The sequence below is a fragment of the Raphanus sativus genome, chromosome 4 (assembly GCF_000801105.2).
Source record: "Raphanus sativus cultivar WK10039 chromosome 4, ASM80110v3, whole genome shotgun sequence".
Classification (NCBI taxonomy): Eukaryota; Viridiplantae; Streptophyta; class Magnoliopsida; order Brassicales; family Brassicaceae; genus Raphanus; species Raphanus sativus.
The window spans coordinates 36,291,391-36,318,589 of record NC_079514.1 but is presented as its reverse complement, the minus strand read 5'-3'; the positions used below and the strand labels follow the sequence as shown (position 1 = coordinate 36,318,589).

At 37.3% G+C, this 27,199-nt stretch overlaps 3 protein-coding genes, 1 long non-coding RNA gene and 2 other non-coding genes across 6 annotated transcripts; 4 read left to right on the top strand and 2 right to left on the bottom strand.

Moving 5' to 3' along the window:
* The first annotated feature begins 9,684 nt into the window (after positions 1–9,684).
* On the top strand, positions 9,685–11,350 carry LOC108811199 (uncharacterized). Its single transcript, XR_001943254.2, has 3 exons — positions 9,685–10,197; positions 10,303–10,359; positions 10,931–11,350. It is a non-coding gene; the product is annotated as an uncharacterized LOC108811199 (long non-coding RNA).
* Positions 11,351–11,704: 354 nt separating this feature from the next.
* Positions 11,705–15,289, top strand: LOC108849488 (uncharacterized). The gene is made up of 3 exons (XM_018623041.2): positions 11,705–12,355; positions 13,148–13,315; positions 13,415–15,289. The coding sequence occupies exons 1-3, from the start codon at positions 11,819–11,821 to the stop codon at positions 15,125–15,127; spliced, it is 2,418 nt and encodes an 805-aa protein (XP_018478543.1). The 5' UTR covers positions 11,705–11,818; the 3' UTR covers positions 15,128–15,289.
* A 136-nt stretch (positions 15,290–15,425) lies between these two features.
* Positions 15,426–15,497, bottom strand: TRNAH-GUG (transfer RNA histidin (anticodon GUG)). Its single transcript has one exon. It is a non-coding gene; the product is annotated as a tRNA-His (tRNA).
* Positions 15,498–16,291: 794 nt separating this feature from the next.
* LOC108849359 (uncharacterized) lies at positions 16,292–17,049 on the top strand. Its single transcript, XM_057009798.1, has one exon. The coding sequence runs from the start codon at positions 16,388–16,390 to the stop codon at positions 16,736–16,738; it is 351 nt and encodes a 116-aa protein (XP_056865778.1). The 5' UTR covers positions 16,292–16,387; the 3' UTR covers positions 16,739–17,049.
* A 6,366-nt stretch (positions 17,050–23,415) lies between these two features.
* Positions 23,416–24,738, top strand: LOC130511331 (uncharacterized). Its single transcript, XM_057008263.1, has 2 exons — positions 23,416–24,520; positions 24,605–24,738. The coding sequence occupies exons 1-2, from the start codon at positions 23,416–23,418 to the stop codon at positions 24,736–24,738; spliced, it is 1,239 nt and encodes a 412-aa protein (XP_056864243.1).
* Positions 24,739–26,025: 1,287 nt separating this feature from the next.
* Positions 26,026–26,097, bottom strand: TRNAC-GCA (transfer RNA cysteine (anticodon GCA)). The gene has a single exon. It is a non-coding gene; the product is annotated as a tRNA-Cys (tRNA).
* Between the last annotated feature and the right edge of the window lie 1,102 nt (positions 26,098–27,199).

Sequence of the window (27,199 nt, the reverse complement as noted above, 5' to 3'; positions counted from 1 at the left end):
GCCGTTCTCTCAAACCGTGAGGACCCAGAAAATGATCAAGATATCAAATCGAAGACCTCGCCGAGACGGGTCTGGTGAGCTCGGTCCCTATAGCGATACAGCTTTTCCGTAGCTCACTCCCTATAGCGACCAAGCTTTTCCTGTAGCTCACTCCCTATAGCGACCGAGCTTTTCCTGTAGCTCACTCCCTATAGCGATCCAGCTTTTCCGTAGCTCACTCCCTATAGCGACCCAGCTTTTCTGTAGCTCACTCCCTATAGCGAGTGAACTTGTAGCGAGTGAGCTTGGAGCGAGTGAGCTTGTAGCGAGTGAGCTTGTAGCGAGTGAGCTTGTAGCGAGTGAGCTTGTATTGAGCGAGCTTGTAGCGAGCGAGCTTGTATTGAGCGAGCTCTCGGTATTGAGCGAGCTTCGTATTGAGCGAGCTTGTTCCGCGAATTGAAATATTTGTTTCGAGAACCCGTTGTCCGAGTATTCAAGCTTCAGTTTTACGACAAGAACATGATATTGTCGAAAAGTTCTACGTAGAGATTTGAATGCTTGGATACCTTTCGCAAAGACACCGTCGACAATTTTTACGAATGATTTGATACTAACTTTGTCGTCAATACGAACCATTGGAGCTTGTTTCGACGCTGCGGACAAATCTATTCAAGAATTTTATCGTAAAAATTAGTTTAAGTAATTTTTACGGGAATTATCTTTTTCGAGGAATATTTTCGAACGTTAATTTTATTGTAACCGTTTTTGACCCAACAGGTTTTAACAGTAAGACTAAGGTCATCTCCAATGAGACAGCAAAACACCAAATTTGGTGTGATTTCATCTCCAATGGGATATCAAAAACACATCATCCCACCAAATTTGGTGTAGAATGAATAGTGTGAACACTATTCATCACACTAGATTTTTAATATGCATATTTTATTATATTTTATTTAATAATATAGTTCAGTTATTATTAATCAGTTTTAATATGTAAATAAACATAAATATATTATATTATTTATATTTAAATTATTTTTCATTACTAAATTATTTTTATTTTATTTCCAAGTAAGAAATCACTAAGTGATTATTATAATTTTCTTTATATTGTAAGAAAGTAAAATATCATAGAATTTTATATTTTATTTTCTATTGAGAAATCACCAAATGGTTATTATCCTTTATTTTATATTGCAATGTATTTATTATTATAAAATATCGATTATAATTTTTATTTAAGTTATATTTAATCAGTAATGAACAATTAATAATGTCAAATTATTGTAAAGTTAGATTTAATAGAAAATAATTAAAAATTTATGTAATACTATTAAATTCACCAAACACTAAAATAACTTTATTTTATTTTATAATATAGTTAAACTTGTATTATTAACTAATAAATTTTTTATTAAAATAAATATATTGTTTCGTTATGTGCTTTTCATAATTAATAGTTTGTCATTTTATATAAAATAAATACACAAAAGGTATAATATTGTTAAACCAAAAAATATAAATGTAAATAACTTTTATAAACACAAAAAATTTAAAATAACTATGTATATATTTTATCAATTTATCAATTTAAATGTGTTAAAATAATTATTTATCAATTTCAAATAATAAAAATATAAAAATTATCAAAACTGAAAACATAAAATAATATATAATATTATTCTTGGTGTAATATTTGGTGTCATGGTTGGAGATGACACAAAAAAATTGACACCAAAACACTAAATTTGGTTGATTTTAACATCAAATTTAGTGTTATGGTTGGAGATGCTCTAAATATTTAAGGGATAAAAATTTGTTATTAGCATCTAAATTATCTAAAAGGAATGTTTGAGGGCTGTTACTATAATCCAAAATATTCGGCCAATAAAAAATTTGTTTTTATATTTTCTTTTGTCAACTTAAAAGAGCCCAAGCATTCATTTATTTTCTAGAACCTAAAATTCTATAAAAGGTTTGAAAAACTAAAAACATGTCATTAAACTACACAGTTACAATACGACATTATTTTTCACACGTTTATAAATGTCAACCTATGATCATTAAAGTAAGCTTTCTTAAAATTTACACCCAAAATGTATGTCCTCATGCAAGTTACTAATTTGAAAATCACTTGCAAATAAAAATAGACTTCACGTAAATATATTGTTTAATAGACTTCATAATAACTAATTGTATGCAAAACTAGAACCAAAAAAATCGATATATTTTAACAAAATAGACACTACTAGAAAAACCCCAGCATTACTTTTTAAAAAAGTAAAAAAAATCTATAAATACATGAAGAAAAATTTGTAAATGTTAGCATTCATAAATAAAAAAAACTTTACCCTTGTTCAACGCGGTTAAATTCTAATAGAAAATTAGAACATCTCCAATGAGGGTTCTATCCATTGGAGTTTTAAAAATACATATGTATATATTGTATATGTGTATGTAAGTGTGTGATCCATTTTTTTTTTTGATAACTCTGGTATCTGAGCAGTTTTTTTTTTATAACTCTGGTATCTGATCAGCCACATTCCTAACTATCCTCTCGAAAAGAGTCCAGCACCTCAACGGAAGGGATGTTAAATCCGTTGTAGCCAAGATTCGAATCCGGATGGCGGACAGTACAGCTGGCGTAATCTATTTTTGGTAGAGAACTCTATCCAAAAATTCTTAAATTAAGGTTTTAAAAATCTTTGGATGAGGTTCTCGACAAAAAAATAAACCCTACATCTATATACATATATACAATATACATATACACACATATGCATTTTTAAAACTTCAATGGATAGAATCTCCATCGAAAGTGCTCTTAGAACAATATAACGGACCTACTTTGATGTCATTTATTTGTATCTCCTGAAACCTAATTTTTAAGCTGTGATGCCACTATTGGAAATTTAAGCATTTTAATTGTGGTTTGCCAGCAACTTAATAAGTGACCTTCATATTAAGTGGGGTTGTCACGTAAACGACCATCGTCATTCGCATAGTGAGCATTATGGGCATCATGAACTTGATTACGCCATCAAATTTAGGATATAGATATAAACATTTGTATAGTTATTTTGTCTTTTATATGTGTGTGTGGGCGTGCGTAAAATTAATTATAATTTATGGATAAAATATGTCTCGTATATGTATAAAAAAATCAAAGCATTGAACCCTTTCTCAAAAAAAAATCAAAGTATTGAATAAAATAAGAATCTAAGCACCAGTATAATAAGGTGAGCATAGACAATGCGAATAGTATAAACTCTGTTAGTCAATAATATTTAGAAAAAACACTAAAAAGCCAAATACTAATATATTAAGAAAGATATACTGTATATTATTTAATTGAGAGCCAAGAAGATTATACAATTGTTATCTTTAACTAACAAATGCACTAACCAAAATTCAAAGAAGGATTCGCAACTTCCCACTTGACCCTTCCTCCTTCTCAAGGAACAAAACAAAAAGGATAAATATCTTAAGTAAATTTCAGTACAATTAGGACCAAGCATAATATAAGTGGAAATCTAGAGAAAATCCACTTTGTGAATAAAGGGTTTTGGAAATTCTGAATTCTATAATCAATGACATCAGCTATTATACATATCTATTTTATTTTCTATTATTATATTTTGCGAATTTTCTGTTTTATTCGGAAATGAGAAATTAGGATATGATGTTATCAAATAGGAAAGATCAACTAGATAAAATAGAAGCCTCTGGGAGATAAATTATAAGCAGACAGTTAATTATTGAAAATGTTGGTGAAACGAAATCAGTAAATAGGATACCAGATACCATCCAATTGTGATGTTTTTAATCTTCTATTGTAATCCACTAACTAGATTTTGATCCGCGCTTTTTGGAAGCGCGGAATATTTTACGATGAAAAATTTCACTAATAACTTAACAAATATTTTGGTAATTTTTAAAGAGTGTGTATTTAAAATATTTTTGCATTTAAATCAGTGTTTTTAAATTCAACCCGATTGTGATTATACCAGTTAATCCGGAGATCTGACAATTCAATTTAGGTTTTTAAAATATTCATATTAAAAAAAATCACTAAAACCGGAGACTAACCGATTGAACTGATGGATGACCGATATGTAATCTAATTGGATTTAAATTGAAATAGTTTCATATTTTGTAGTCTTATAATCCAAATTTTAAAGTTCATTATTTTGCAATTTATGAAATTATAACGTTTCTACAAAATTTTAAAGAGAAAATGATAGATATAAAATAACTAAGATTAATTATTGTATTGTTTGGAAATATTGATAGTAGTATAAAAATATATTGTTTGGAAACATTGATAGTAGTATAAAGAAATAAGTATATTGTTTGGAAACATGGATAGTAGTATAAAGAAAGGAACATTAGTGATTTAATGTAGGTTTAACTATAAAGTATAAATGTGTATTTAATTTAAAAACTTACAAAATAAATGTTAGGTCCAAAAGAATGTTTCTGTTTTAATAAGATAGATTCTTATCATTATTTAATTGAAACAAGGTTAGGATGGCTTTCTTCTTGATTTAATTTCAGCCGCATGATATAAAGTTAAGCTTAGTTATTTTGTAGTAGTATATGGGATTAAAAAGTAATACTAATAAATTAGAGGAGTAACGTAGAGAATAATGGTGAGATCTAGATTAGCTTTAATGGACAAAGAGAGATTTGGTTGGAGATTTGTAGGCGGCTGAAGCTCATCGGCTAACATGCACACGTTAATTTTCGCCGCTTATTAACTAGAAATGTTGATTTTGTAGTATACTAATAGAGTTATAACTATTCTAATTTATCCGTCGAAGATGGTGTCTCGATTGAATTCGAACTAAAAAGAAGTGGCTAAAGTACTGAAAATTCTCTAAGCCAATGAGTCAGTTACACAAGGCACGTATTGGTTATCATGTCTAAGGGTTGCTACTTGCTATAGAGTTTGGTTTAGTATCTGGTTAATAGATAACAGCTGTTAGCTAAATGCTATACAGCAAAGAGATTAATAAAATAAAAACATGTGATTTGCATAGAGTGTACAAATGCTCCTTTCTAAAAAGTGTGTTTGAAACTTGTTGTGAAATAACTTGTTGTGAAATAACTTGTTGTGAAATAACAGCGGCACGGCTTTGAATAAGTTGCTTTCTCCGCCATTGACCATCTTTCTCGGGCATTTCTAGTGTTATGTCTCCCTTTCTGCTAATTTCTTGATGTTTAGTTTTTAAAGTTTTTATGAGAAATTGTGTAAACGGCGCATACCTTACGTGATTTATTAATTTCTCTTGTCGGGACAGATGATATTAATGTAACGTATTTTAATATGCAGGTACATTAGTAATTGAGGAGAAAAAAGAGTTAACATTTCATATGTACACACGTTCCATCGACACATTAGTTACATACTTTTTCGGAAAAAAAAATTTTAACAGAACAATGTAACTTAGTTTTTCATAGCAGGGAAATCGAACCTGAAACTTGTTATCATCCCATACCTATTTACTGTCACTTGACCACAATGCCCATTCCATTAGTTACATACTTACTAGTGTAAAAAAAATATTTTATATCCATGAAATACAAAATTAATTGATATGATAAAAACTGATATACCATCCACTTGTCTTAACTCTGAACCAATCATCAGGAATTTTAAGACTCTGAACCAATCATCAGGAATTTGGTATCTTTCTAAAATCTTTGCATGGGAAGTTTCGAGCACTAGAAATCATCACATGCAACATTTAAATAGTATAGGTTTTGATCTTCAGTTTTATAGTGTAGAAATTCTTTTATATGTTAAACCATCAGACAAAAATATTTTGTACGTGTGATCTTGTTTCTACATATTGATTGGTCTCCAAGTAGTATATGATAAATATATTTTAGTTTAAAAAAAAAGAGTAGTATATGATAAATACGCTTACCCATTTATGGTACTGCAAATTAATGAGATAGCTAAGGCCAACTCCAACGGCAAGTTTTCATCAGGTTTTACTTAATTGAAAAAAAATTAGGAAAATCACAAAAGAAAAAATGTGTCAGAAAAGTTTTTTACAGCAAAACTTTAGGGCATGATTAACCCATTCTTTTGACCGGGATTTTTAGTTAATGATTTGATATTATTTCTCTTACATTTTTCGGCCAAAATAAATTCTTATATCTCTTATTTAAGAAACAGTTATTAGTTTTTATTAGTTAAAATCTGATAAAAGTTAAGAACCATCTCTTAATCGAAGCGAAGAACCCCAGTAAAGAAACCGGGATTAATCATGTTAAGGCATCAGTTAAAACCTTTTGAAGATACATGTCCTTTATCAATTGAATAACTTTTTATACAAAATACAAAATTAAATAAAAAACTAAGTATTTATTAAATTATTAATATTTTTATTACTAGCAACCTCAATTAAACATCTTCACCATTAGAGAAGACGGTTAAAAACAGTAAAGAGAATGTGATAAATAAATGTAAGAACTACGTAAGTTTGTTTTTTTCCTCCTTTTGAGTGTTTTATTGTGTATTAATCATATAAATTAATTTTAATTATGATATATAGTTTAGTAGCTTTTATTAGTATAACCACTTCGCACAAAAAATATCCATAAACCTTATTAATACATATCTAAACATTTCCTCTATGAAATCTAAAATATATCAAGTATTTATTATGTAAAGTTACAAAAAGTATTTATTATGTATATTATTCAAACGGAAAATTCATCAGTTACAACCGGTGGTGGTGGCCTAGTGGTGCTTGAGGAAATTGAAAAACCCAATAAGACGAACCCGGGTTCAAACCCCACCGGCCACACGGATATGAGTTATTGCTTTCGACAAAAATAGGATATCTAGAACTTGAGTTTGTCTCAATAAGACTTTGTTTAATTTTTTTGTCTTATTAGGATTTTAATTAATGTTAATACGATTATATCTTTGGATTAATCAAAACTCAACTAAATTAAAATTATAATATTTGTTAATCGTTTTGTTAATATAATTCTATAAGTAAAAAAAAAGAAATATAAAATACACAAAACTCCAAAACAGTTCGTCACAGTTCGTCGCCGTAGCCGTCTGTTCTTCTAAATCTCAACAAAGAGATGTTATCCTTCTTCACACCTTTAACTTTTAATTTCATTCATGGATTCCCAGATTACGTCCAATACAAAAGATAAGGTCCATGATTCAGAATCATTGATTCCGGTGACGACTCCTCCACAGAAAAAGCTTTCCGATATAGATACTGGATAGCCGTATCTAAAGAAGTGGTCAGTGACCATCCCTCCATCTACTCAACCGTCCTGTCTCCCTCCTTCAAAATCATCAACTCCTCTTAGTGACACAGAGGATTTAACTCAGCAATTAGCGATACCCTCTTTTTTTTGTCAAATACAATTAACCATATCTTGTGGTCTTGAATTAGGAGAAGAAGACAATTCGACCTAGGCCTGGGCGTTTTTATCCGAATCCGAATTACTTACCTAAACCCGGACCGGAAAAACCGAAACCGAATCCGAACGGTTATACAAAAATATCCGAACAGGACTTATGAGCTTAATACTTTGGTGTTTGGTTATAACCCGAACCGATCCGAAATCCGAACTAGGATCCGAAGATATCCGAAATTAGTTAAATATGTAAATGTTTTGATATATTTTAAGGTGATATAGATATTTTCGACTATTCAAAATATTTTTGTAGTTTGTTTTATTTGTTATTTTGAATTATTTTTAGTTAATTTAGTTAGTTTAACTAATATTTAATTAGATTTGTAAACAATTTATATATTTTGAAACAAAAATTTGTCACTTTTCGAGGTTTAAAAAATATATTTTTGAACGATTTTAAATATTGGTTACATCCGATCCGAACCGAATCCGGAAGGAACCGAACCGAATCCGATCCGATAATTAGTAAATACCGAATGGTACTTCTAAACATAAACCCAAAAATCCGAAAATCCGAATCACCCGTACCGATACCGAACGGGCCACCGAACGCCCATGCCTAATTCGACCTCCAAAATAATTAATAGTCTGTGCGAATATATTACTATGACAGGTGATATATACCAATAGTCTTTCTGTCCTAGTGGTTAAATATCCTTTGATATTGTTAGAGGTGGTGGGTTCAATATTCAATTTTGCCTTTTTACCTTTTCTTGAAATTTAATAAATGAGGCAAAAATTTAGTACAGATTTAATTTAGATTTGGGAAACATATTTGATATATCTTTAACCGAAGGTGACGAAAAATATTACCATATTGCCACTCATAAAAAATAAATAGCAAAAATGAAAGAATGGTGCTTCGAACTCACGATCTGATTGTGTTAAAAGCACGATATAGCTTGCACCATCCAACAAGATTCTTTTGTTTTGCTTTTATAAGTTATGAATTATATAAAGAGGAAAGAACGTGATATTTGGAGAAAAAATCGTGGAAGACAAGAACGTGATATTTGGCGAAACTATTTTTTGAAAGATTTAGAGGTGATTTAGTTTAGATTTAGGAAATTTCTTTAACTGAATATGGAAGTTTCTATATTTTTACGATTTGCCTAGAATATGTATACTACCTAATCCAGAACAACGTATAATAGGTGAGACATGTATTCTATCTCGAGGCGTCATATAAGGTAAAAGGCAGAACAAGTTATGGCACGTAATGTAGCTGAGCTATAACATTGAGTTGCGGCTATAACTCGTTATCAAACTGTAGTTACACCAAAGACATATTTCTTGATTATAACGTAACATATTCTATCTTAGGTAGGGTATAGAATAAAGGTTAGTTTACACTATATAGCTTAGATATAAATATGTATAAAACTTAGAATCTGGTTTATAAACTAGCAAGACGACTAGAATGAGTATTCTAACTATAGGTAGAAGATGAAATAAAATATGATTCTATTTTTTTTAAAACAAATTTAAACATATATATTGTCACACTTATGTATCCAACAGTTTTCATTTTTTTAACATTTTTAAAATTTGATTTACTATTTTTCCAATAAAAAAGGTAAAAAAAATTCAAAATTGCCAAAAGTATTAAAAATTCTATTGTGACAATCAAAAGTTGAAAGTGTCTCATTTTTCTAATTCTCTCTTTATTAAATACACAACCACTTTAAGTATACAGTAGACATTTCTTACCTTCGTTACGCATCGTTGTTTCTTCACCACTTAAACTCTCTTTACACCACTAAGATTTGATCATAAGCTCACCTTTTAAACCCAAAGGGTTAAGCTTGGGCTGGTTGGTTGAACATTTATGCATCCCTCGATCAAGTTAACATCAAAACTCCAATCCTCATTAGATACGTAAACAAATAATTTTATCTTTTTGCTAAAAGCGTGATTTAAAGACCGCTTTGGGTGTCAAATACTATAATATATCGTAATCCTCCTTACTACGTTGAGCCGTTAGAGCATGTTTATAGGTGGTTTTTAACTACATATCTTATACTAAATAAAATTAAAAAATTAAAACAAAAGAATAAAATACAAAAACATATCTTAATTAAGAGAAGCATGAGAAGTTCTTAGTCCACATGTCTATACATGAATGGTTAGAGGAAAGATGTAAAAAATTATATTAAAAGATCTGATCATGATGGGGCCTGCCATTAATGCTTAAGAAACTTCAAGTGAGTTTTGTTGATAAACATGCTCTTAGACCATCCGCAACGCGGGATGTAGACAAATCCTTAGCCCAAATCCTTAGTGTCATTTGATTATTTTAACAATATAATAGACGAAACAGCTAAGGATGAATCCTTGCTCAAGGGTTTTAAGGATTCAGTCCTTGAGGACGTGGCATCATTCTTCATTTTTTTCAATAGATTCTCCTCCCCTTTTTTGTCACTGACGGTAATCACTCCAGCTACACGTATCGCGCCGCAGCTTCACTGATCCTTTAACCACCGATTGACACTCCCCTCCGCCTCTAAGAAACTCCTCTTCCTCAGAAACCCCACTCCCAGCCCCACGTTCGTCGTCGTCCGGTGCCAGAAACCTTACTCCGATCGGCTCAACGGAATCCACGAACCATGCCTTTTCTGCTTCGTTCAAGCGGCCTCACCTTCAAGCTCCACCCTCTCGTGATGCTCAACATCTCCGATCACTTCACCAGGGTCAAAACTCAGCTCAACCCTCCATCCGATCAGCTCAACCAGGGTCATCGCTTTCTTCCTCTTTAAGGTTCGTTTTGATCTCTCCTCTGTTCGATTCTGTTTGAGGGTTCTGGGTTTTATCCCGATTTGGTTAAAAAAGCTAAAGACTTGTTCTTTTTTTTAATGATCGCAGGTACTGATCGAATCATCACCATGGCTAAGAACTCATTCAAGCTCTCTAATCCTCTTGGTTAGTCTCGTTCCCTTGCCTGCTTCTTTAGTTTGTGTTATGATTCTGATCGTTGCAGAATAGTAGTTTGATCTTTATGATCTGGTTTTGTATTTTATGTATATGTATAAATAATCTTGATATTTGCTATGAAAGTCACTCAAAGGCTTGGTTGTTTTGGGTAATCTAGTGAGTATGTTAGTTTGGAGGATCTTTAGCAGAGTGATTGTACTTTAGTATAAGATTTGCTATGACAGTTACTCAAAGGCTTGTACTTTTTTGAGTAAGCTGGTGAGAGTGTTAGTTCTCACTTCTGAGGACCTTTAACTCAGTCTCAGGTATTCATTGACCATATTCATGTTTCTCTGCGATCTGTTAATCTGTATTATGATTATATAAAGTGTGTTAAATAACTCTATGATAGGCTAGTGTGAGTGGAATCTCAATGTTACTGTAGTGATCTTAGATTCATATACGAGTCATGTTTTTCTGAGATGAGTTATTCTGTTTGTTGATCTTATAAAGAATGTGTTATTTATTATTCTGGAAGGACACTTTATAGCTAATGTTAGTTGATTTTGGGGTGTGACAGGACTATGTGCCTACTGTGTTTGATAATTTTCAGCGCCAATGTGATTGTGGATGGAAACACTATCAACTTGGGATTGTGGGATACTGCAGGCAAGCTACCTTTTCATTTCATCATCTCTTTCTGAATATTTTGCTCTGCAGAGAGAGAGTGAGTCGTTTGTTTATTTGTTTTGGACTCTGGATGAAACATGACAAGAAGACTACAATAAACTAAGGCCTTTGAGCTATCGAGGTTCAGATGTCTTCTTACTTGCCTTCTCACATTCAGTTTCGGTTAAGTTGATGGTGTTTATGTGAATAAATGGTTTAAATTTGCAGCAAGCTTACTTCAATTTTGTAATACTTCAAATACAAGTGCTTTGACAGAAGCAATTTTGTATATATTAAGGACTTCAAATTGAAATACACCATTGGAGATATATTTTGATTCTGAGTCCTTCACTATTCAAACAAAACAAAATTAACTTAAAAAAATAGTTTAAAATTCCTAAGGACTCCCATGGTGAATCCACCATTGTGGATGCTCTTAGATCGGTAGAGACTAGAGGCAAAGAATACATAAATAGGCACGAAATATGATTAATAATAATACCCACTATGCCGTGTTGATTAAAAGATAAGAGTTTGAATTTTCATTACATTAATCTTCTCACGTGGAACCCACTTGGTGTACTTCCACGTCCCCTAAGAGAGCACTGACCCACTCATCAAATGAATACATCTTTAAAAACCCCTTCATCGTCACACACTTCTCTCTCAAATTATTCCATATTCTTCTAATTTCTTTTTGTTACTCCTCGAATCATTAGATTCTCACAAACAACGAACTAGCTCCCAAGCCTAAGCTTTTCTTTCCTTATAATTGTTCTTGGCTTTCTCTCTATAAATAATGCAAATGACTGAGAGAGGCCGAGCCATGTGGCGCACGTGCTTAGCCTCAGCTTTCCGTACAGCTCTAGCTTGCACAATCGTTGGTGCGGCTACACTCTACGGACCTGAATGGATCCTCGGCTACGTGGCATTCCCGGCATTTTCTTACGTCACGATCATTCTCATCATCACCGATGCTACGCTCGGCGACACGCTACGTGGCTGCTGGCTAGCTCTTTACGCCACATGTCAGAGCGTTGCCCCCGCTATCATTACACTAAGGCTTATAGGACCAGCTCGGCTCACTGCCGGAACTACTGCTCTAGCCGCGGCTCTAGCAGCGTTTGTGGTGGTGCTACCAAATGGTTCGACCCATCTGGTGGCTAAGCGGATTGCACTTGGCCAGATTGTTCTTATTTATGTTATTGGTTATATAAATGGAGCCGAGACCGATCCAGTCATGCACCCTCTTCGAGTCGCAGCTAGCACTGCGCTTGGTGTTATCGCTTGCGTTCTTGCACTTCTCGTTCCACTTCCCCGTTTAGCTACTTGCGAGGTACCATCTCTCTCAATACATACACGTATAAATACTCGAACTTTTCTTATTTACTTATATGAGTGCACATATTTATCTTTCTACGTAGTAGTATAATCATGGTTTCGTTAATTGTTTCAAATATCCATAATATATTTGTGTTTACACATAAAATATATAAATAAAAGTAAATAAAGAACCGAGATCTACATGAAGGTTTTCTTATCCTTTTTTTAACTGAAAGTTTTCACATCTTTGCATGGGAAGATTATCTTATTTTACAGAAGGAGCCTCAAAGTTAATTAGCTATACTTCGATCATTCACGATAGTACATATGAGAAAGATAATATGATTAAATAATAAATATGTTGTGGATTTGTACGTGACCCGAATTAAATTTGATGAAACAAACGAAGAAAGTAAATCAGTGAGCATAATAGTTAATAAGTGGAGTTTGGTTTATACAGTCACAAAACATGTTGACGTTAGTTTTTAAAGTGTGTTCCCAGCTTTATTCCGTACCACATTATTGTTATTATATCCTTCTTATGTCATAAACCACCGCCTGAAATTTTTGTCCTAATTCTTCCGATTATTGCGTACAAGCTGGGTCGCATCACGGACAAATATGATTCCCTTTTTCTATTAATTAACAAATATAAATTCGTGGAATTATAACAAACTTTTCTCACCGTTAAGAGTAATATTCTTTGTGTATAGTACTAAATCCCAATTGGCAATGGTATAGGATTCTCTGATGTAATAAAAAGGAGAGAACCAAAATGATTAACTTTATTTACACAATTGAGCAGGTGAAACAAAGCTGCAAAGATATTGGTCAAAATGTAACAACGCGAGTGAAGTTGTACATGAAAGCTTTTTGTGCGGAGGATGCCATGACAGCAATGGCTTCGGTCTCACAGGCTCGAGAGTTGTCTCGTATTTCCTCCAAGCTTTATCAAACCATCAAACGTTACCAAGTAATTAATTAATTCTCATATTTTCGTTTTATCATAAATAATTTTGATATGAAATGTAGGTAAATAACATCTAATATTGGAATGTTTATATATATGTAGCCTAGCATGAAATGGGAGAGGCTTCCATTTAAGATATGGAGATGGCAAAACGTGAACGATAACAAAGGAGAGAAACTACAAAGCATGGAGATTGCTCTTAGAGGAATGGACATGGTACTAGCAAGCAAGACTCCTATTCCTGCGAGCTTGCTTGAGGGAGAAGTAAAAGACGGTCTCAAGAACATACAAGAACGTGTGATTCTCTCCATCAAACGAGTAAACAACATACCCCAGCCGTCAGTGACTCCTGAAACCGAACTACAAAAACCGGATGAGTGCCTCCAAACACTTCAGGAAGTTCCGGAAACATCTCAAGATTTGCCCTTTTACTTCTTCTTGTTCTGCCTCAGGCTCCTCGAAACCATCTCAGTGGCTAAACCGGAGGAGACCAAAGTAAAACCGGAGGAGAACAAGGGCTCAGTCAGAACCAAGGGTAGGTCTTGGTCTTGGTCTTGGTCTTGGTTTAGTGATTGGGACAGCAAGAAGGTTATGCCGGCTACGAAGCTATCGCTTTCGCTAGGTTTAGCGATTTTCCTAGGGTCATTGTATAGTAAACCAAACGGCTATTGGGCTGGTTTACCGGTAGCGATCAGCTTCGCGGCAGCAAGAGAGGCGACGTTTAAAGTGGCGAATGTTAAGGCACAAGGGACCGTGATAGGGACAGTGTATGGAGTGATGGGTTGTTTTGTGTTCCAGCGGTTCTTGACGGTTAGGTTCCTTTCTTTACTTCCATGGTTTATCTTCTCTAGCTTCTTGAGCAAGAGCCGGATGTACGGACAAGCCGGAGGGATATCGGCAGCGATCGGAGCCGTATTGATTCTAGGGAGGAAGAATTTCGGAAAGCCAAGGGACTTTGCTATCGACAGAATCATCGAGACTTTTATAGGGTTGGCTTGTTCCATCATGGTGGAGCTTATCTTGCAGCCCACGCGAGCCGCTAACGTCGCGAAAATCGAGCTCTCTCGAAGCTTCCATGCTTTGTACGAGTGTGCAAGCTTGTTTGGAGCTAAAGCGAGCAAAGCAGAGATTATGGAGAGTCAAAAGAAGCTGAGAAGCCATCTGAACTTGGTCAAGAAGTTTACTGAAGAAGCACAAGCAGAGCCGAGCTTCTGGTTTACGCCTTTTAAGGCTTCTTGCTACGAGAAGCTGTTCAAATCATTGTCTAAGTTGGCTGATCTGTTGCAATTCAGCGGTTACGCGATAGGGTTTCTTGAGGAACAAGGAAGATGGAAATCACCAGAGTGCAAGGAGATTGTTAGCGACATAGACAACGATCTCAAGAGTCTGACACAAAGTATAAGTCTTCTAGCCAAATCTTTCGAGGAGATCACTCTTCTCAAATCGCTCGACGCCCTCGAAAAGGCGCTCACCAAGAACGGTAACACTTCATGGGATATTGAGTTGGGGAAGACACCAAACCCTAGTTTCTCAAATCCCGAGAGCGAGCCAGGGAAGATTATAAACACGTATCTCCAGCATTGCAGAGGAGTTGCGGATGGTATATTCCGTGGGGGGCAAGAAGGAGAAGAGATTGAAGTGGACAAAAGTGAGGTTGTGTTGAGTTTGAGTGCATTAGGGTTTTGTGTGGAGAAAATGGGGAAAGAGACAAGAGAGATTGAAGAGATGGTGAAAGAAGTTGTGCAATCAGAGAATCCTTCAAGCCACGTTAACTTGCATGAGATCTCTTGCAAAATACGTTCTTTATACAAATAAATGTAATTTCTATTGATAACACAAATGGCGTGTGCAAGAAGGAAACTTTGGTGTTTTTATGGTTACCTTCTTTTTTTTTTCGTTTTTCTTTTTTTCTTGCTAATAAGGTTGTGTGGGGTTCACCGGTTATACTAATAACGATACCAATTGTGTGAAGACTAATTAGAGTGCATACTAAGGACACAACTCACAAGTTTATTAGTAAAAACTTGGTCCAGTTTCAGTATTCGTGGGTGTCTTACTCTTATAAGGCTTTTTCCAGAGAGTGATATTATTTAAAAACAAACAAAAAAATAACTGTGGCTGCTGGGATTCGAGCCCAGGTCTCCACGGCCACAACGTGGAATTCTCACCACTAAACTACAACCACTTTTTGTTGTGATTTTGCTTAAACGATTCAGTTTCTCTCGTTTAACACCCAGTTTGTTATTGATTATTATATCTACACCTATATGTTGCTTTATCCCAAACCATTTCTACTTCGAAAGTTCTATGTTTTCTCACACGCTCATGTAAATCTCGATGCTTATATTTGTTTTATAAAAAAAAATCTCGATGCTTATAAAGTCAAGATCTTAATGTTTATTATGAGAATGTAAATCGTGATCCCTGTCTCTAGAGATGTAATATGGAATGCAAAGGAACATCAACATATGTCCTAGTTTCTTCGATCAGAGAGGGATTATGAAGACCGCAAGAGAGAAGAATGGTCATGGAGGAGAGGGACTATCAACATTTCAAGGTTCATCATCATCAACTATCAACATATCCAAATACGACCAATCTATACATTTTAATGTCATAAAAAAATAATAATATAAACATGCTAATGGACAAGGTTTTCGCAGTGAATCTGAAGCAGAGAATGCATAATCTACTTTTCATATAGCGCACCTAAAGAAAAGAACACACAGAGCTAAAAGAGTGAAGGAGTACGGTTAGAAACACATCCATAACCGGCTCGGTTAAATTTCTGGTTCCATTTAAAAAACCCCAAACCAGAGCAGCCCAACAAACGGAAAGCACAATCCTTTATTTTACTTTGGGATCAATTCACAACCGTCGATTCAATAGTAATCGACGATTCACACACTCTCTTAAACATTCTCTCGGATCGTCATCCATATCCGCACAATAAAAACACTAATCCAACGGCTGCGATTCACTTCATCTTCCTTTATAAACCAAATCTCAATCTCCTTCGTCACAGTCAAAATCATCATCTCAATCTAAAGACTCCAATCGAGAAAGAAGTTCCAAATGTCAGGAAGAGGGAAAGGAGGAAAGGGACTGGGCAAAGGAGGAGCGAAGAGGCACAGGAAGGTTCTGAGAGACAACATCCAAGGAATCACCAAGCCTGCGATCAGGCGACTCGCTCGCAGAGGAGGAGTGAAGAGGATCAGCGGGTTGATCTACGAAGAGACGAGAGGGGTTCTGAAGATCTTTCTCGAGAACGTGATTAGAGACTCCGTTGTAAGATCAAGAAAAGAGCCAAGTGTTGGGAGAATCAGAGCGACGACGTTTTACACAAAGGATCTTGTGTGTTACACGCAGATGTCGCAGAGTTATGGAAAGATGACGTGGCGATACTCATTAGATTCCAAGATATAACTTGCACATCAAGTTGAGAGAATAATGGAAGATTTGGATTCACCGAGATATTAGGAAAATAGAATATTCGGTAAGGACTACTTAACTAGATTGTCTAGGGCATATCTAGGTTAAGCACGTTATTGTAAAAGCTTGAGCAAGAGGGTGTTCTTGTCAAGAGTTAGACGATCGAGTGCCTTGTGTTGAGCAGCTCGATTGTGTCATTCATATTAGAAATTGGTCCGTCTCTAGTCGTCTGTGACTGAGAGTAATTCGGATTAAACAGATCTAGGAAGATTGTTTAAAAGGTTTCTAATAATCAAGGAAAGTGTTCTTGAATTGTGTTTTGTGTTCCTTTACTGGTTGTCTCTGAACTTTCATTTGGTATCAGAGCGGGAAACCTCTGTGGTATCATATACTACTAACAGGTTGAGATCCTGCGAGTTTCATGGACACGATGAAGGAACTAATCACGCTGCATAAGCCTATCATTCTGGATGGAGGGAATTTCGGACATTGGAAGGCTAGGATGCGTCACATAATCAGGGGTATCGATGAAGATGCTTGGACTGCAGTTGAAGATGGGTGGTCAGCTCCTACTGTGCTGATGGAGGACAACTCCTTAGGTCCTAAACAGAAAGATAAGTGGACTGACTCTGAAAAGGCCGCGTCAAAGTTTAACTCAAAGGCGCTCACTGCCATATTTTCTGCAGTTGATCTCGATCAATTCAAGATCATTCAAGGTTGTGAATCAGCAAAAGAAGCATGGGACACCTTGATAAATCACTTTGAAGGTAACACCAGTGTTCGAAGGACCAGAATTGATCACCTTGCATCCAGGTTTGAGAATCTACGAATGGGTGATGATGAACCAATTGATGGTTTCATATCCAAACTCAGTGAACTGGCTAGTGAATCCTCTGTTTTGGGCAAAAAGTACGAAGAGAAAGATCTTGTGAAGAAGTTACTAAGATGCTTACCACCTCGGTTTGAAGCCTACAAAGCAGTGCTAAACATCGCTGTGGACACTGACGAGATGAAGTTTGATCAACTCTCAGGGATTCTAAAGGTACATGACCTTGAGAAAACTGACAGACTCACTGATACCCAGAAGAGTATTGCGTTTGCTGCTGAATCAAAGGAGGAGGACAGGGTTGCTAAGATTGAAGAGAATCTTGGTTTAATGGCACGTAACTTCAACAAGTTTGTCAAGAGAATGGAGAAAGGAGGGAGTAGATCAAGTGGTCGTTTCCAGAAGAATGAATCAGATCGTGGTTCCAGACAAGATGCATCTAGAAACTCCAAGAAAAAGGAGTTACAGTGTCATGAATGTGAGGGGTATGGACACTTTCGCAACGAATGCCCTCTCACCAAGCGTAAGGAGCTGAAGTGTATTGAGTGCAAAGGCTATGGTCACACTCGTAGTGAGTGCCCTAACAACCTAAAGAAAGAAAAATCCTTAATGAGTTTCAGTGACACAGATTCAGACAGTGAAAGTGATGGAGAAGAGCTTCACTTAAACTTCATGGCTCTAATAGGACAAGATGTTGATTTGACTAGCACGACAGAAGCCAGTGCAGTAGATAGAGAAGATGAGGATGAGCTGAATCACGACCTTGAAACAGAGTATAAGACACTGTTTAATCAGTTTGCTGAACTGAGTCATGAGAATCTGCAATTGCTGAAAGATAAAGCAATGCTGAAAGCTCAAGTTAATATCCTGGAGTTGGAAAAGCCAGGGAACCAAACTTTACCTCTCTCCCCGCTGAAGGAATCTGATCAAGAGCTACTATCGGTCAAACGAGCCACGGCTGAACAGGAACGAATTCAGAAACTGTTCGAGATGAAAGTAGGTCAACTGAGTGAGCTACTTGAGAAGGAGATGGACAAAAGCAAGTTACTTGAAAGTCAGCTAGCTGAGAATCATAAGCAGATCAGAATGCTCTCCGTGGGAACATCAACTCTGGATCATCTCCTAACCATTGGACAGTGTCCGAGTACTAACCGTGGACTAGGATTTCAAGGATCTGCCTCCAAAACTTCCTCTGAGAAACCAATCTTTGTGAAGGAAGCAGTTAACGAAATCAAGGTGACTAAGCAAGAGAAAGGCAAAGCTGTTGTCAGTAATGATGAAGTCAAACGTAAAACACATAATCCAAGGAGAAGGAATGGGTGTCACTTCTGTGGAAAACTTGGTCATCACGTCAGATATTGCTACTTTCGTCAGAATCAGTATCAACGTGCTTGGAGAATGAATCTGTGCTATGTGGAACCGACTATATATGGTGGAGTATGGATTGCTAAACGTGACTTGTACCCAAATTACAAGGAAAAAATGCCGGTTGTGCCACACAATCAAATGAATGAGTCACATCTTCAGGAGGAAATCACATTGTCCTGTAACTTCTCAAGTACTTTTCATGAGAAAGAGTTTCTGAGCAACGTAGCCTATACGAGTGCTGATGCTGATGCTCCAGAAGAGTTACCATGGTACTTTGACAGTGGATGTTCAAAACATATGACTGGGAAGCTTGAATATCTTGAGAAGCTCGAGCTTATTAAAGGTGGAAAAGTGACTTTTGGAGATGGTGCTCAAGCTAAAATTCGTGGTGTAGGGGTAACAGACAGAGCTGATCTCCCACGACTCATCAATGTGTACTATGTGGATGGACTCAAGGCAAATCTCATAAGTGTGAGTCAATTGTGTGACGAAGGATTGGAAGTTATTTTTAATAAGAAGGAATGCCGAGCAGTAGATGGTGATGGAAACATAGTTCTGTATGGAGTGAGGTCTGGAAATAATTGTTACATGTGGAAACCATCTCAGACTACATGTTTTTCAGCAACTGAATCAAAATTGGATCTCTGGCATCGGAAGCTGGGACACATGAACACTAATGGTCTGACTCGATTAGTAAAAGCAGAAGTGGTTCGTGGTGTTCCTGATCTCGAGAAACACACCACCACTGTATGCAAAGGATGCTGTCAAGGAAAGCAAGTCAAGGTGCAACACAAGCAAATTACAGAAATCAGATCGAAGAAAATTCTGGAACTTGTGCACATGGATTTGATGGGACCAATCACCCCAGACAGCATCGCAGGGAGGAGATACATATTTGTGCTTGTTGATGACTTCTCTAGGTATACCTGGATTGACTTTCTAAAAAATAAATCCGATGCTCTTGATAGCTTCCGTGTGCTCGCATTGCAACTCAAACAAGAGAAGGGTGGAATCGTTCAGATTAAGAGTGATCACGGAGGAGAGTTTCAAAATGAGCAGTTCGAATTGTTCTGTCAGAGCCAAGGCATTAGACATCAGTATGCAGCTCCGAGAACCCCCCAACAAAATGGTGTTGTGGAAAGGAAGAACCGAACACTTCAAGAAATGGCTAGAGCCATGCTGTGTGGTAACAATGTACCATCCAACTTTTGGGCAGAAGCAATTGGTACAGCTTGCTATATCATAAATCGAGTTTACGTGAAGCCGAACACAAAGACTACTCCGTACGAGCTCTTCAAAGGAAAGACTCCGAACTTGAGCCATCTGCATGTATTCGGATGCCTCTGCTACATCTTAAATGACAAGGATCATCTGGGCAAATTTGATGCAAAGAGTGATGTTGGAATGTTCCTGGGTTACTCTACGAACAGCTCTGCCTACAGAGTATACAATCATCGTACTAAGTTCATTGGGGATAAAGTGAATGTTGTGTTTGATGACAGTATTGGTTTCTACCAAACTCAAGTAACTCAGCCTATTGATTGTGCTACACAGCCGAGCAAATCCAGTCCAACAACCGCGCAGATCAAAGATGAATCTGAGGATGAAGATGATCAAGAAAGATTAGAAGTAAAACTGGACCAAGGCAGAGTGCATAAGAATCATTCCCCAGATGATGTGATTGGAGGGATCTATGATGAGAGAGTTACTAGGAAGAAACAAATCGATTTCAAGGAGATGGTCAGACTTGCATGCTTCACTGTCAAGATGAATAAACTGGAATGCTTTGTATCTCAAATCGAGCCTAAGACTCTACAGGAGGCATTAGATGATGAATACTGGACAGAGTCAATGCATCAGGAACTTGAACAATTTGTTCGCTTGCAAGTGTGGGAGCTCGTTCCCAGACCAGAAGGTGTGAACATCATTGGCACTAAGTGGATACATAAGAATAAGACTGATGAAGAAGGGAATGTCATCAAGAACAAGTCACGACTGGTAGGGCAAGGATACACGCAAGTTGAAGGTGTTGACTTTGATGAAACCTTTGCACCAGTGGCACGTCTTGAATCGATCAGATTGCTAATTGGAATGGCTTGTAACCTTCGCATCAAGCTATATCAAATGGACGTGAAGAGTGCTTTCCTGAATGGGGTTCTACAAGAAGAAGTATATGTGACACAGCCAAAAGGATTTGAAGACCCTCACTTCCCTGATCATGTATACAAGCTTAAGAAAGCCTTGTACGGACTTAAGCAAGCACCCAGAGCTTGGTATGAACGCTTGACGGACTTCCTTGTTGGAACTGGTTTTCAGAGAGGAGGTGTTGATAAGACGCTGTTCATTGGAGAAAAGGGAAGAGACATCATGATTGTCCAAGTGTATGTGGATGACATAATCTTTGGAAGTACCTCGATGCCTATGGTGGATGACTTTGTCAAAACTATGACTAAGGAGTTTGAAATGAGTATGGTTGGTGAACTGAGTTATTTTCTTGGCCTACAAATCAAGCAGCTTGATGATAGGATCACTGTCTCCCAGAGCACTTATGCCAAGAATCTCATCAAGCGATTTGGAATGCAGACAAGCAAAATTGCCAACACTCCGATGAGCACTACAACCAAACTCTCTCGTGATGAAGAGGGTAAACCAGTTGATGAAAAGCTATACAGGGCAATGATCGGAAGTCTTCTGTACCTCACTGCAAGTCGCCCTGACCTATGCTTAAGTGTGGGTATCTGTGCCCGGTACCAAGCTTGCCCAAAAGAGTCTCACTTGAATGCAGTCAAGCGAATCATAAAATATGTGAAAGGTACTCTGGATTTCGGACTTCATTATACATTTGAGACTAACGTGAATCTTGCAGGATTCTGTGATGCTGATTGGGCAGGTTGCTTGGATGATAGACATAGCACGTCTGGTGGTTGTTTCTTTCTCGGAAATAACATGGTGGCATGGCATAGCAAGAAGCAAAACTGTGTGTCACTCTCAACAGCCGAAGCTGAGTACATTGCATTGGGAAGTTGCTGCACTCAGTTACTATGGATGAGACAAATGCTTGTGGACTACGGTATTATTACTAACCCTATGTTAGTACATTGTGATAATATGAGTGCTATCAACTTGTCTAAGAATCCTATTCAGCACTCACGCACCAAACATGTGGACATCAGACATCACTTTGTGAGAGAATTGGTTGAGATGAAAATAGTGATCCTAGAGCATGTATCAACAGAAAAGCAACTTGCTGATTTGTTCACCAAACCGTTGGACTACAACACATTCCTGGGGCTCCGTAAAGCCTTGGGAATTGTTAATCTCTGAATAAGTCTAGTCAGAAGAGAAGGGTCGCTGTAAATTCGAAATATCGTGTATAGTCTCCACCACCACAACAAAACCTTGAATCAACAAGTTCCTCTTTGTGAAGCATCCAGCTTGATCTCAAAACATACACCGACTCTGATTCACTAAGGAAGGGTACTCATCTTGGACTAGGATGCTGCAACATTTTAGGTCTGAGTCTTGATCACTACCTGGATTGAATAATGAAACACAAGAGAGGTGAGTGTAAGAAGGAGAGAAGTATGTGTGACACAAAAGCAGTGAAAAGTGACACAAGCCGTGAGAAGTAAAATAAAAAGGCCTGGAATGATGGATACTCGTTTTTGGAACTGGGTGTTACAGCACTTGCTTCTAAGCTCGATCACTGTCTGGACTGGGCAGAGCATATCACTGATTTTGTTTTTGAGATAACTCAGAGTGGAGCAGGGTGTTACCCCACTTTGTCTCTACTCTTGATCACTATCTCTTTGATCGAATTGGTGATTATGCTCTTGGTGACACAGAAAACTACAACTTGATATATACTATGTCGTGTTGAAGTGACAGACACAATAGGCCTACTTTGTGTTTCTATACCTTACAGATCAGTGTGATGTTGAGGTCATTGCTTGGATGGTTTACTGGGAGGAATCTCGTTTGTGACAGCTACTCGGCTGAGAAATAGCTACTGACTTGAGTTGATTTACTGAATTCTTCGAAAATTTTTTGGTGGTAGACTGTGTGTGAAAAGCGATTTCTGCTCCCCTTCTCTGGACAAAAGGCATATCAGATATGCCTGTAAATAAGTGTAATTGCATAGTCATGGTGCTTCACTGTTGATGCTAAGCTTCTCGTGAGTCCAAGATTCATCTGTTCCATCTATCTCATGACTATAAGTGATGCCTCATCCATCTTGGTTATATTTTAAAAAAAAAGGTGGAGTCTTTAATGGGTTTTAGACAATGACATTGGTTTCTTTGGTTTGATTTGGGCTCTTAAGCCTTTTGTTTATTACTAATAAGCCCAATTGAGTGTGATAGGGTTTCAAAGAAGGTGCTCATATCTCTCTCATTCTCAAAATCGATTCATTTGTTCTCTCTCTCTTGGCGGCGACATGCAACCGGTTAGGAGGAGCTCACGCCTGAATCGCTCTCCGATGGCACCTGGCAGTTCGTCTCAGCCCTCACCGGCGTTCTCTCAGCCCTCTTCTGCTTCGTCCTCGCGGAGGCGAGCACATCGCCGTTCGACTCGAGCAGCCTCTCCCGAACCTCTCTCGCCTGAAATTGAATCCCTCTCCGATACGGATTCCGACAACGATGATACTCCTCTTGATGCAACTGAGATCCGTGTCAATCAGGCCAAGGAGCAACGTTTTGAGGAAAGTCGGAGCACGTACCGGACCAAATCGCAACTCTATCCTGAGCTCATGGCACCGCACACGACTCCTTTGGATCAGCGATTCTTTACCGCTGCGGCTGCCGAGAGGTTCCGTTCGCTTCGTCGTCGTAAGTTCATCACTCAACATCGGATCTCTCTCATCGATGTGAACATGCAAGATGTCAGGAACGTTGTGCGTGGAGCAGGGCTACTTCACACACTCACTGATGTGGATGCGTACCAACCCACTATGGTTAAGGAGTTCATTGCAAATCTCCAAGATGCTGAGGAGCGAGATGTTGGAGTTGCTGTGTATTGCAGGGGATACATGATTGACTTCTCTTCAAGTTTAATCAATGATATCTACTGTGTGCCTGGATTTGAGGATGACCCGAATTGGTTGGGTGAGAACATTGATGAGGTGTGTGGTTTTCTCACTGATGGTCGCATCAATCGATGGGAAAACATGAGCTCCAAGTTCCTTACTCGCACAAATCAAGTGCTCTACAAGTTGGTCTGCACGAACTGGATGCCTACTATGAACTACACCAACATGAACCAAGATCGTCTGAAGTTTGTGTACATGCTTCATCACAACGAAGACGGGTTCAACTTCGGGAAGCTTGTCTATGATCAGATCATGGCTATGGGAGCTAGAACTAAGTCAAAGCGAGCTTGGCGCATCATGTTTCCAACATTGATTCAGCAGGTCATCAACTATCAGCAGCGTTTTCCTGTTGAAGAGTCCACTGGGTTTCCGAAGCTTGTGGTCAAAGACATTAAGGCTGGTCGTGGAAATGGTGCAGATGCTCGACCTCCGAACCTTGAAGAAGATCTGAGTCGTATGATTACCGGTCTCAATGCGATTCGCATTCGGCTGAGGAGTAAGAATATCAGTGCTCTTTGCTTTATCTGGTTGTTTTGGCTAATGTGCGCTTTTGTTTTTATCCCCATGTGCATCTAAGCAGGGGGAGAATATGTTCTGCCACATCAACCGACTGAGCCAGCTGAAGACGAGCCAGCTGAAGACGGAGGCAATGACACTGAGGAACTGAGCCACTGTGATGGTGATGAAACGGAGGAGCTGAGTGACACTTTCTAATGTGTTGATTCTGATTTCTAGAATTCGGATTATCGTGTAGTTTTAAAGTAGTGAGATCTTGTGGTTCTTGTGTGCTACTCTTAAGAATAAGTTCTCCTAAGCAATGTGTGTTATCTCTAGGAACTCTTTGATAATCGGATATATCTATGGATGTTTTATGCTGTCATGTCCTGTTGCTTGTGTGGAAGTTTTCGTATTTATGCAGGATGCTTAGATTGTCACATTGAGATAAAAAGGGGGAGAATGTAAGATCAAGAAAAGAGCCAAGTGTTGGGAGAATCAGAGCGACGACGTTTTACACAAAGGATCTTGTGTGTTACACGCAGATGTCGCAGAGTTATGGAAAGATGACGTGGCGATACTCATTAGATTCCAAGATATAACTTGCACATCAAGTTGAGAGAATAATGGAAGATTTGGATTCACCGAGATATTAGGAAAATAGAATATTCGGTAAGGACTACTTAACTAGATTGTCTAGGGCATATCTAGGTTAAGCACGTTATTGTAAAAGCTTGAGCAAGAGGGTGTTCTTGTCAAGAGTTAGACGATCGAGTGCCTTGTGTTGAGCAGCTCGATTGTGTCATTCATATTAGAAATTGGTCCGTCTCTAGTCGTCTGTGACTGAGAGTAATTCGGATTAAACAGATCTAGGAAGATTGTTTAAAAGGTTTCTAATAATCAAGGAAAGTGTTCTTGAATTGTGTTTTGTGTTCCTTTACTGGTTGTCTCTGAACTTTCATCCGTGACTTACACGGAGCACGCGAGGAGGAAGACGGTGACGGCCATGGATGTTGTTTACGCTTTGAAGAGGCAAGGTCGCACTCTCTATGGGTTCGGTGGTTAAAACCGGTTTAAGATTATTTTCTTTTCGGTTTGGTCCTGTTGCTACTGATATTAAGTCTTGCTGTCAAGAAATCTTTGTAGGTTTAGGCTTCTACTCCTTTGCTGGTTCGTTTCTTTGTCTGTATCAATGATCTTATGCAAATTCCATTATCAAATATTCTCCCATCATTCTCGATCGAATAATATTTAGTAAGTTTTTTTCTTAGCTAAAATAAATGTATTTGAAAGTTGATTTAGAATCGATTTTCAGTATTGTGAAAATTGAACCGGGAAGGCTAAAAATTATTCAGATGTTTTGTTTGGCGCCAAATCTAACCTCGGTGGACGCTATTTTAATCGTATGCCACGTAATCAAACACGGATAAAACTTGAAACAACCGTCAGATCAGAGTAGATCACCAACGGTGACTATAACTTTTTTTTTTCTTGAATAAAAAGGAAAGGGCCCTATCGGATTCGAACCGGTGACCAATTACTTTGCGGGCAACCGCTCTACCACTGAGCTAAGGGCCCTTATTGATTTACAACTACATAATACTGTATTTAATATTATCAAATAAGAGAATTGTCATAACTGAAGAAGCTTAAAGGACTCGGACGTGGTATAACGCTTTTGATTCCTTTTCTTTTCTTTTCTTCGAACAACAGGCTTTCGATTCCAAAAACATAACATTTATACATTGGATGATGTTAAGATATATATATATATATATAGCTAGAGAGAGAGACTCTGCGTAATGTTTTAATACACTGGTCTACCGGATGAATCGAGCTTTAAAACAGTCGTTGTATCTATACGTCCCCAAAACACGATCGTATTAGAGAAACTGATGCAACAACCATCACTCCCGCGAAAATGGTCGGCACGAAAAAGTCGTAAGGCGATCGCTTCACCGTTTCGGACGGCACGCACACCATCTCTCCCGGTAAATCTATCGGAATCCTCACCAACCCATCTCCTGCGCAGGGAACTGAGGAAGATGATAGTTTAGACACGAACGCCATCTCCGGAGCGAAAGAAGCAAAACCCACCGTCAGCATTAGGAGCACTGTCCACGTGGCAGCTTGTACGAGGATCGGCCAAGGCGCAGAGATTTTCCTAAGAAAAGGATCCATCGCAGACGCTTTTAGCACATTAATGTTTCGATTTGGTTTATGTCGTGTGATTAAGAAGGGAGTGGGAGAGAGGACGCTTGCACGTTTAGCGAACTGCTGTTTTAAATTACGCTTTTGCCAAATAATTATATATGATTAAGTTTGTGGTTAGTATTTTATTAAAACTGTAACGAAGGTGTTTTTAATGATTTATCACCTAACTAACCAACGACAAATAAATGTCCACCGCAAAACTATATACGGCTTTGATTGAACGGTTAAGAATTGTTTGACTCATGTAATTTTACTCTCACGACGAGAGTAATAAGCCTGTTTTGTTAGTTGTTTTTGTAATTTTTCAAATCGTAAACACAAAGATTAAGTGAACATGATACTTTGAAAGTATGTGCTTATTTTTCCCATGGAAAATCGGATTTTTAATTAGAGCTATGGTTGATTTATTGTTGATTCTAAGTTTTATTCTCGCTTTCTTCAATTAGTATCTTTTTTTTTGGTAATC

What these genes read in the sequence shown, in the direction of transcription:
- LOC108849488 (XM_018623041.2), top strand. Translation starts at nt 11,819, where the DNA reads ATGCAAATGACTGAGAGAGGCCGAGCCATGTGGCGCACGTGCTTAGCC. An exon ending in CCCGTTTAGCTACTTGCGAG is followed by an intron (nt 12,356 to 13,147) that starts GTACCATCTCTC and finishes ACAATTGAGCAG; the next exon opens with GTGAAACAAAGCTGCAAAGA. An exon ending in AAACCATCAAACGTTACCAA is followed by an intron (nt 13,316 to 13,414) that starts GTAATTAATTAA and finishes ATATATATGTAG; the next exon opens with CCTAGCATGAAATGGGAGAG.
- LOC108849359 (XM_057009798.1), top strand. Translation starts at nt 16,388, where the DNA reads ATGTCAGGAAGAGGGAAAGGAGGAAAGGGACTGGGCAAAGGAGGAGCG.
- LOC130511331 (XM_057008263.1), top strand. Translation starts at nt 23,416, where the DNA reads ATGGCACCTGGCAGTTCGTCTCAGCCCTCACCGGCGTTCTCTCAGCCC. An exon ending in GATTCGCATTCGGCTGAGGA is followed by an intron (nt 24,521 to 24,604) that starts GTAAGAATATCA and finishes GCATCTAAGCAG; the next exon opens with GGGGAGAATATGTTCTGCCA.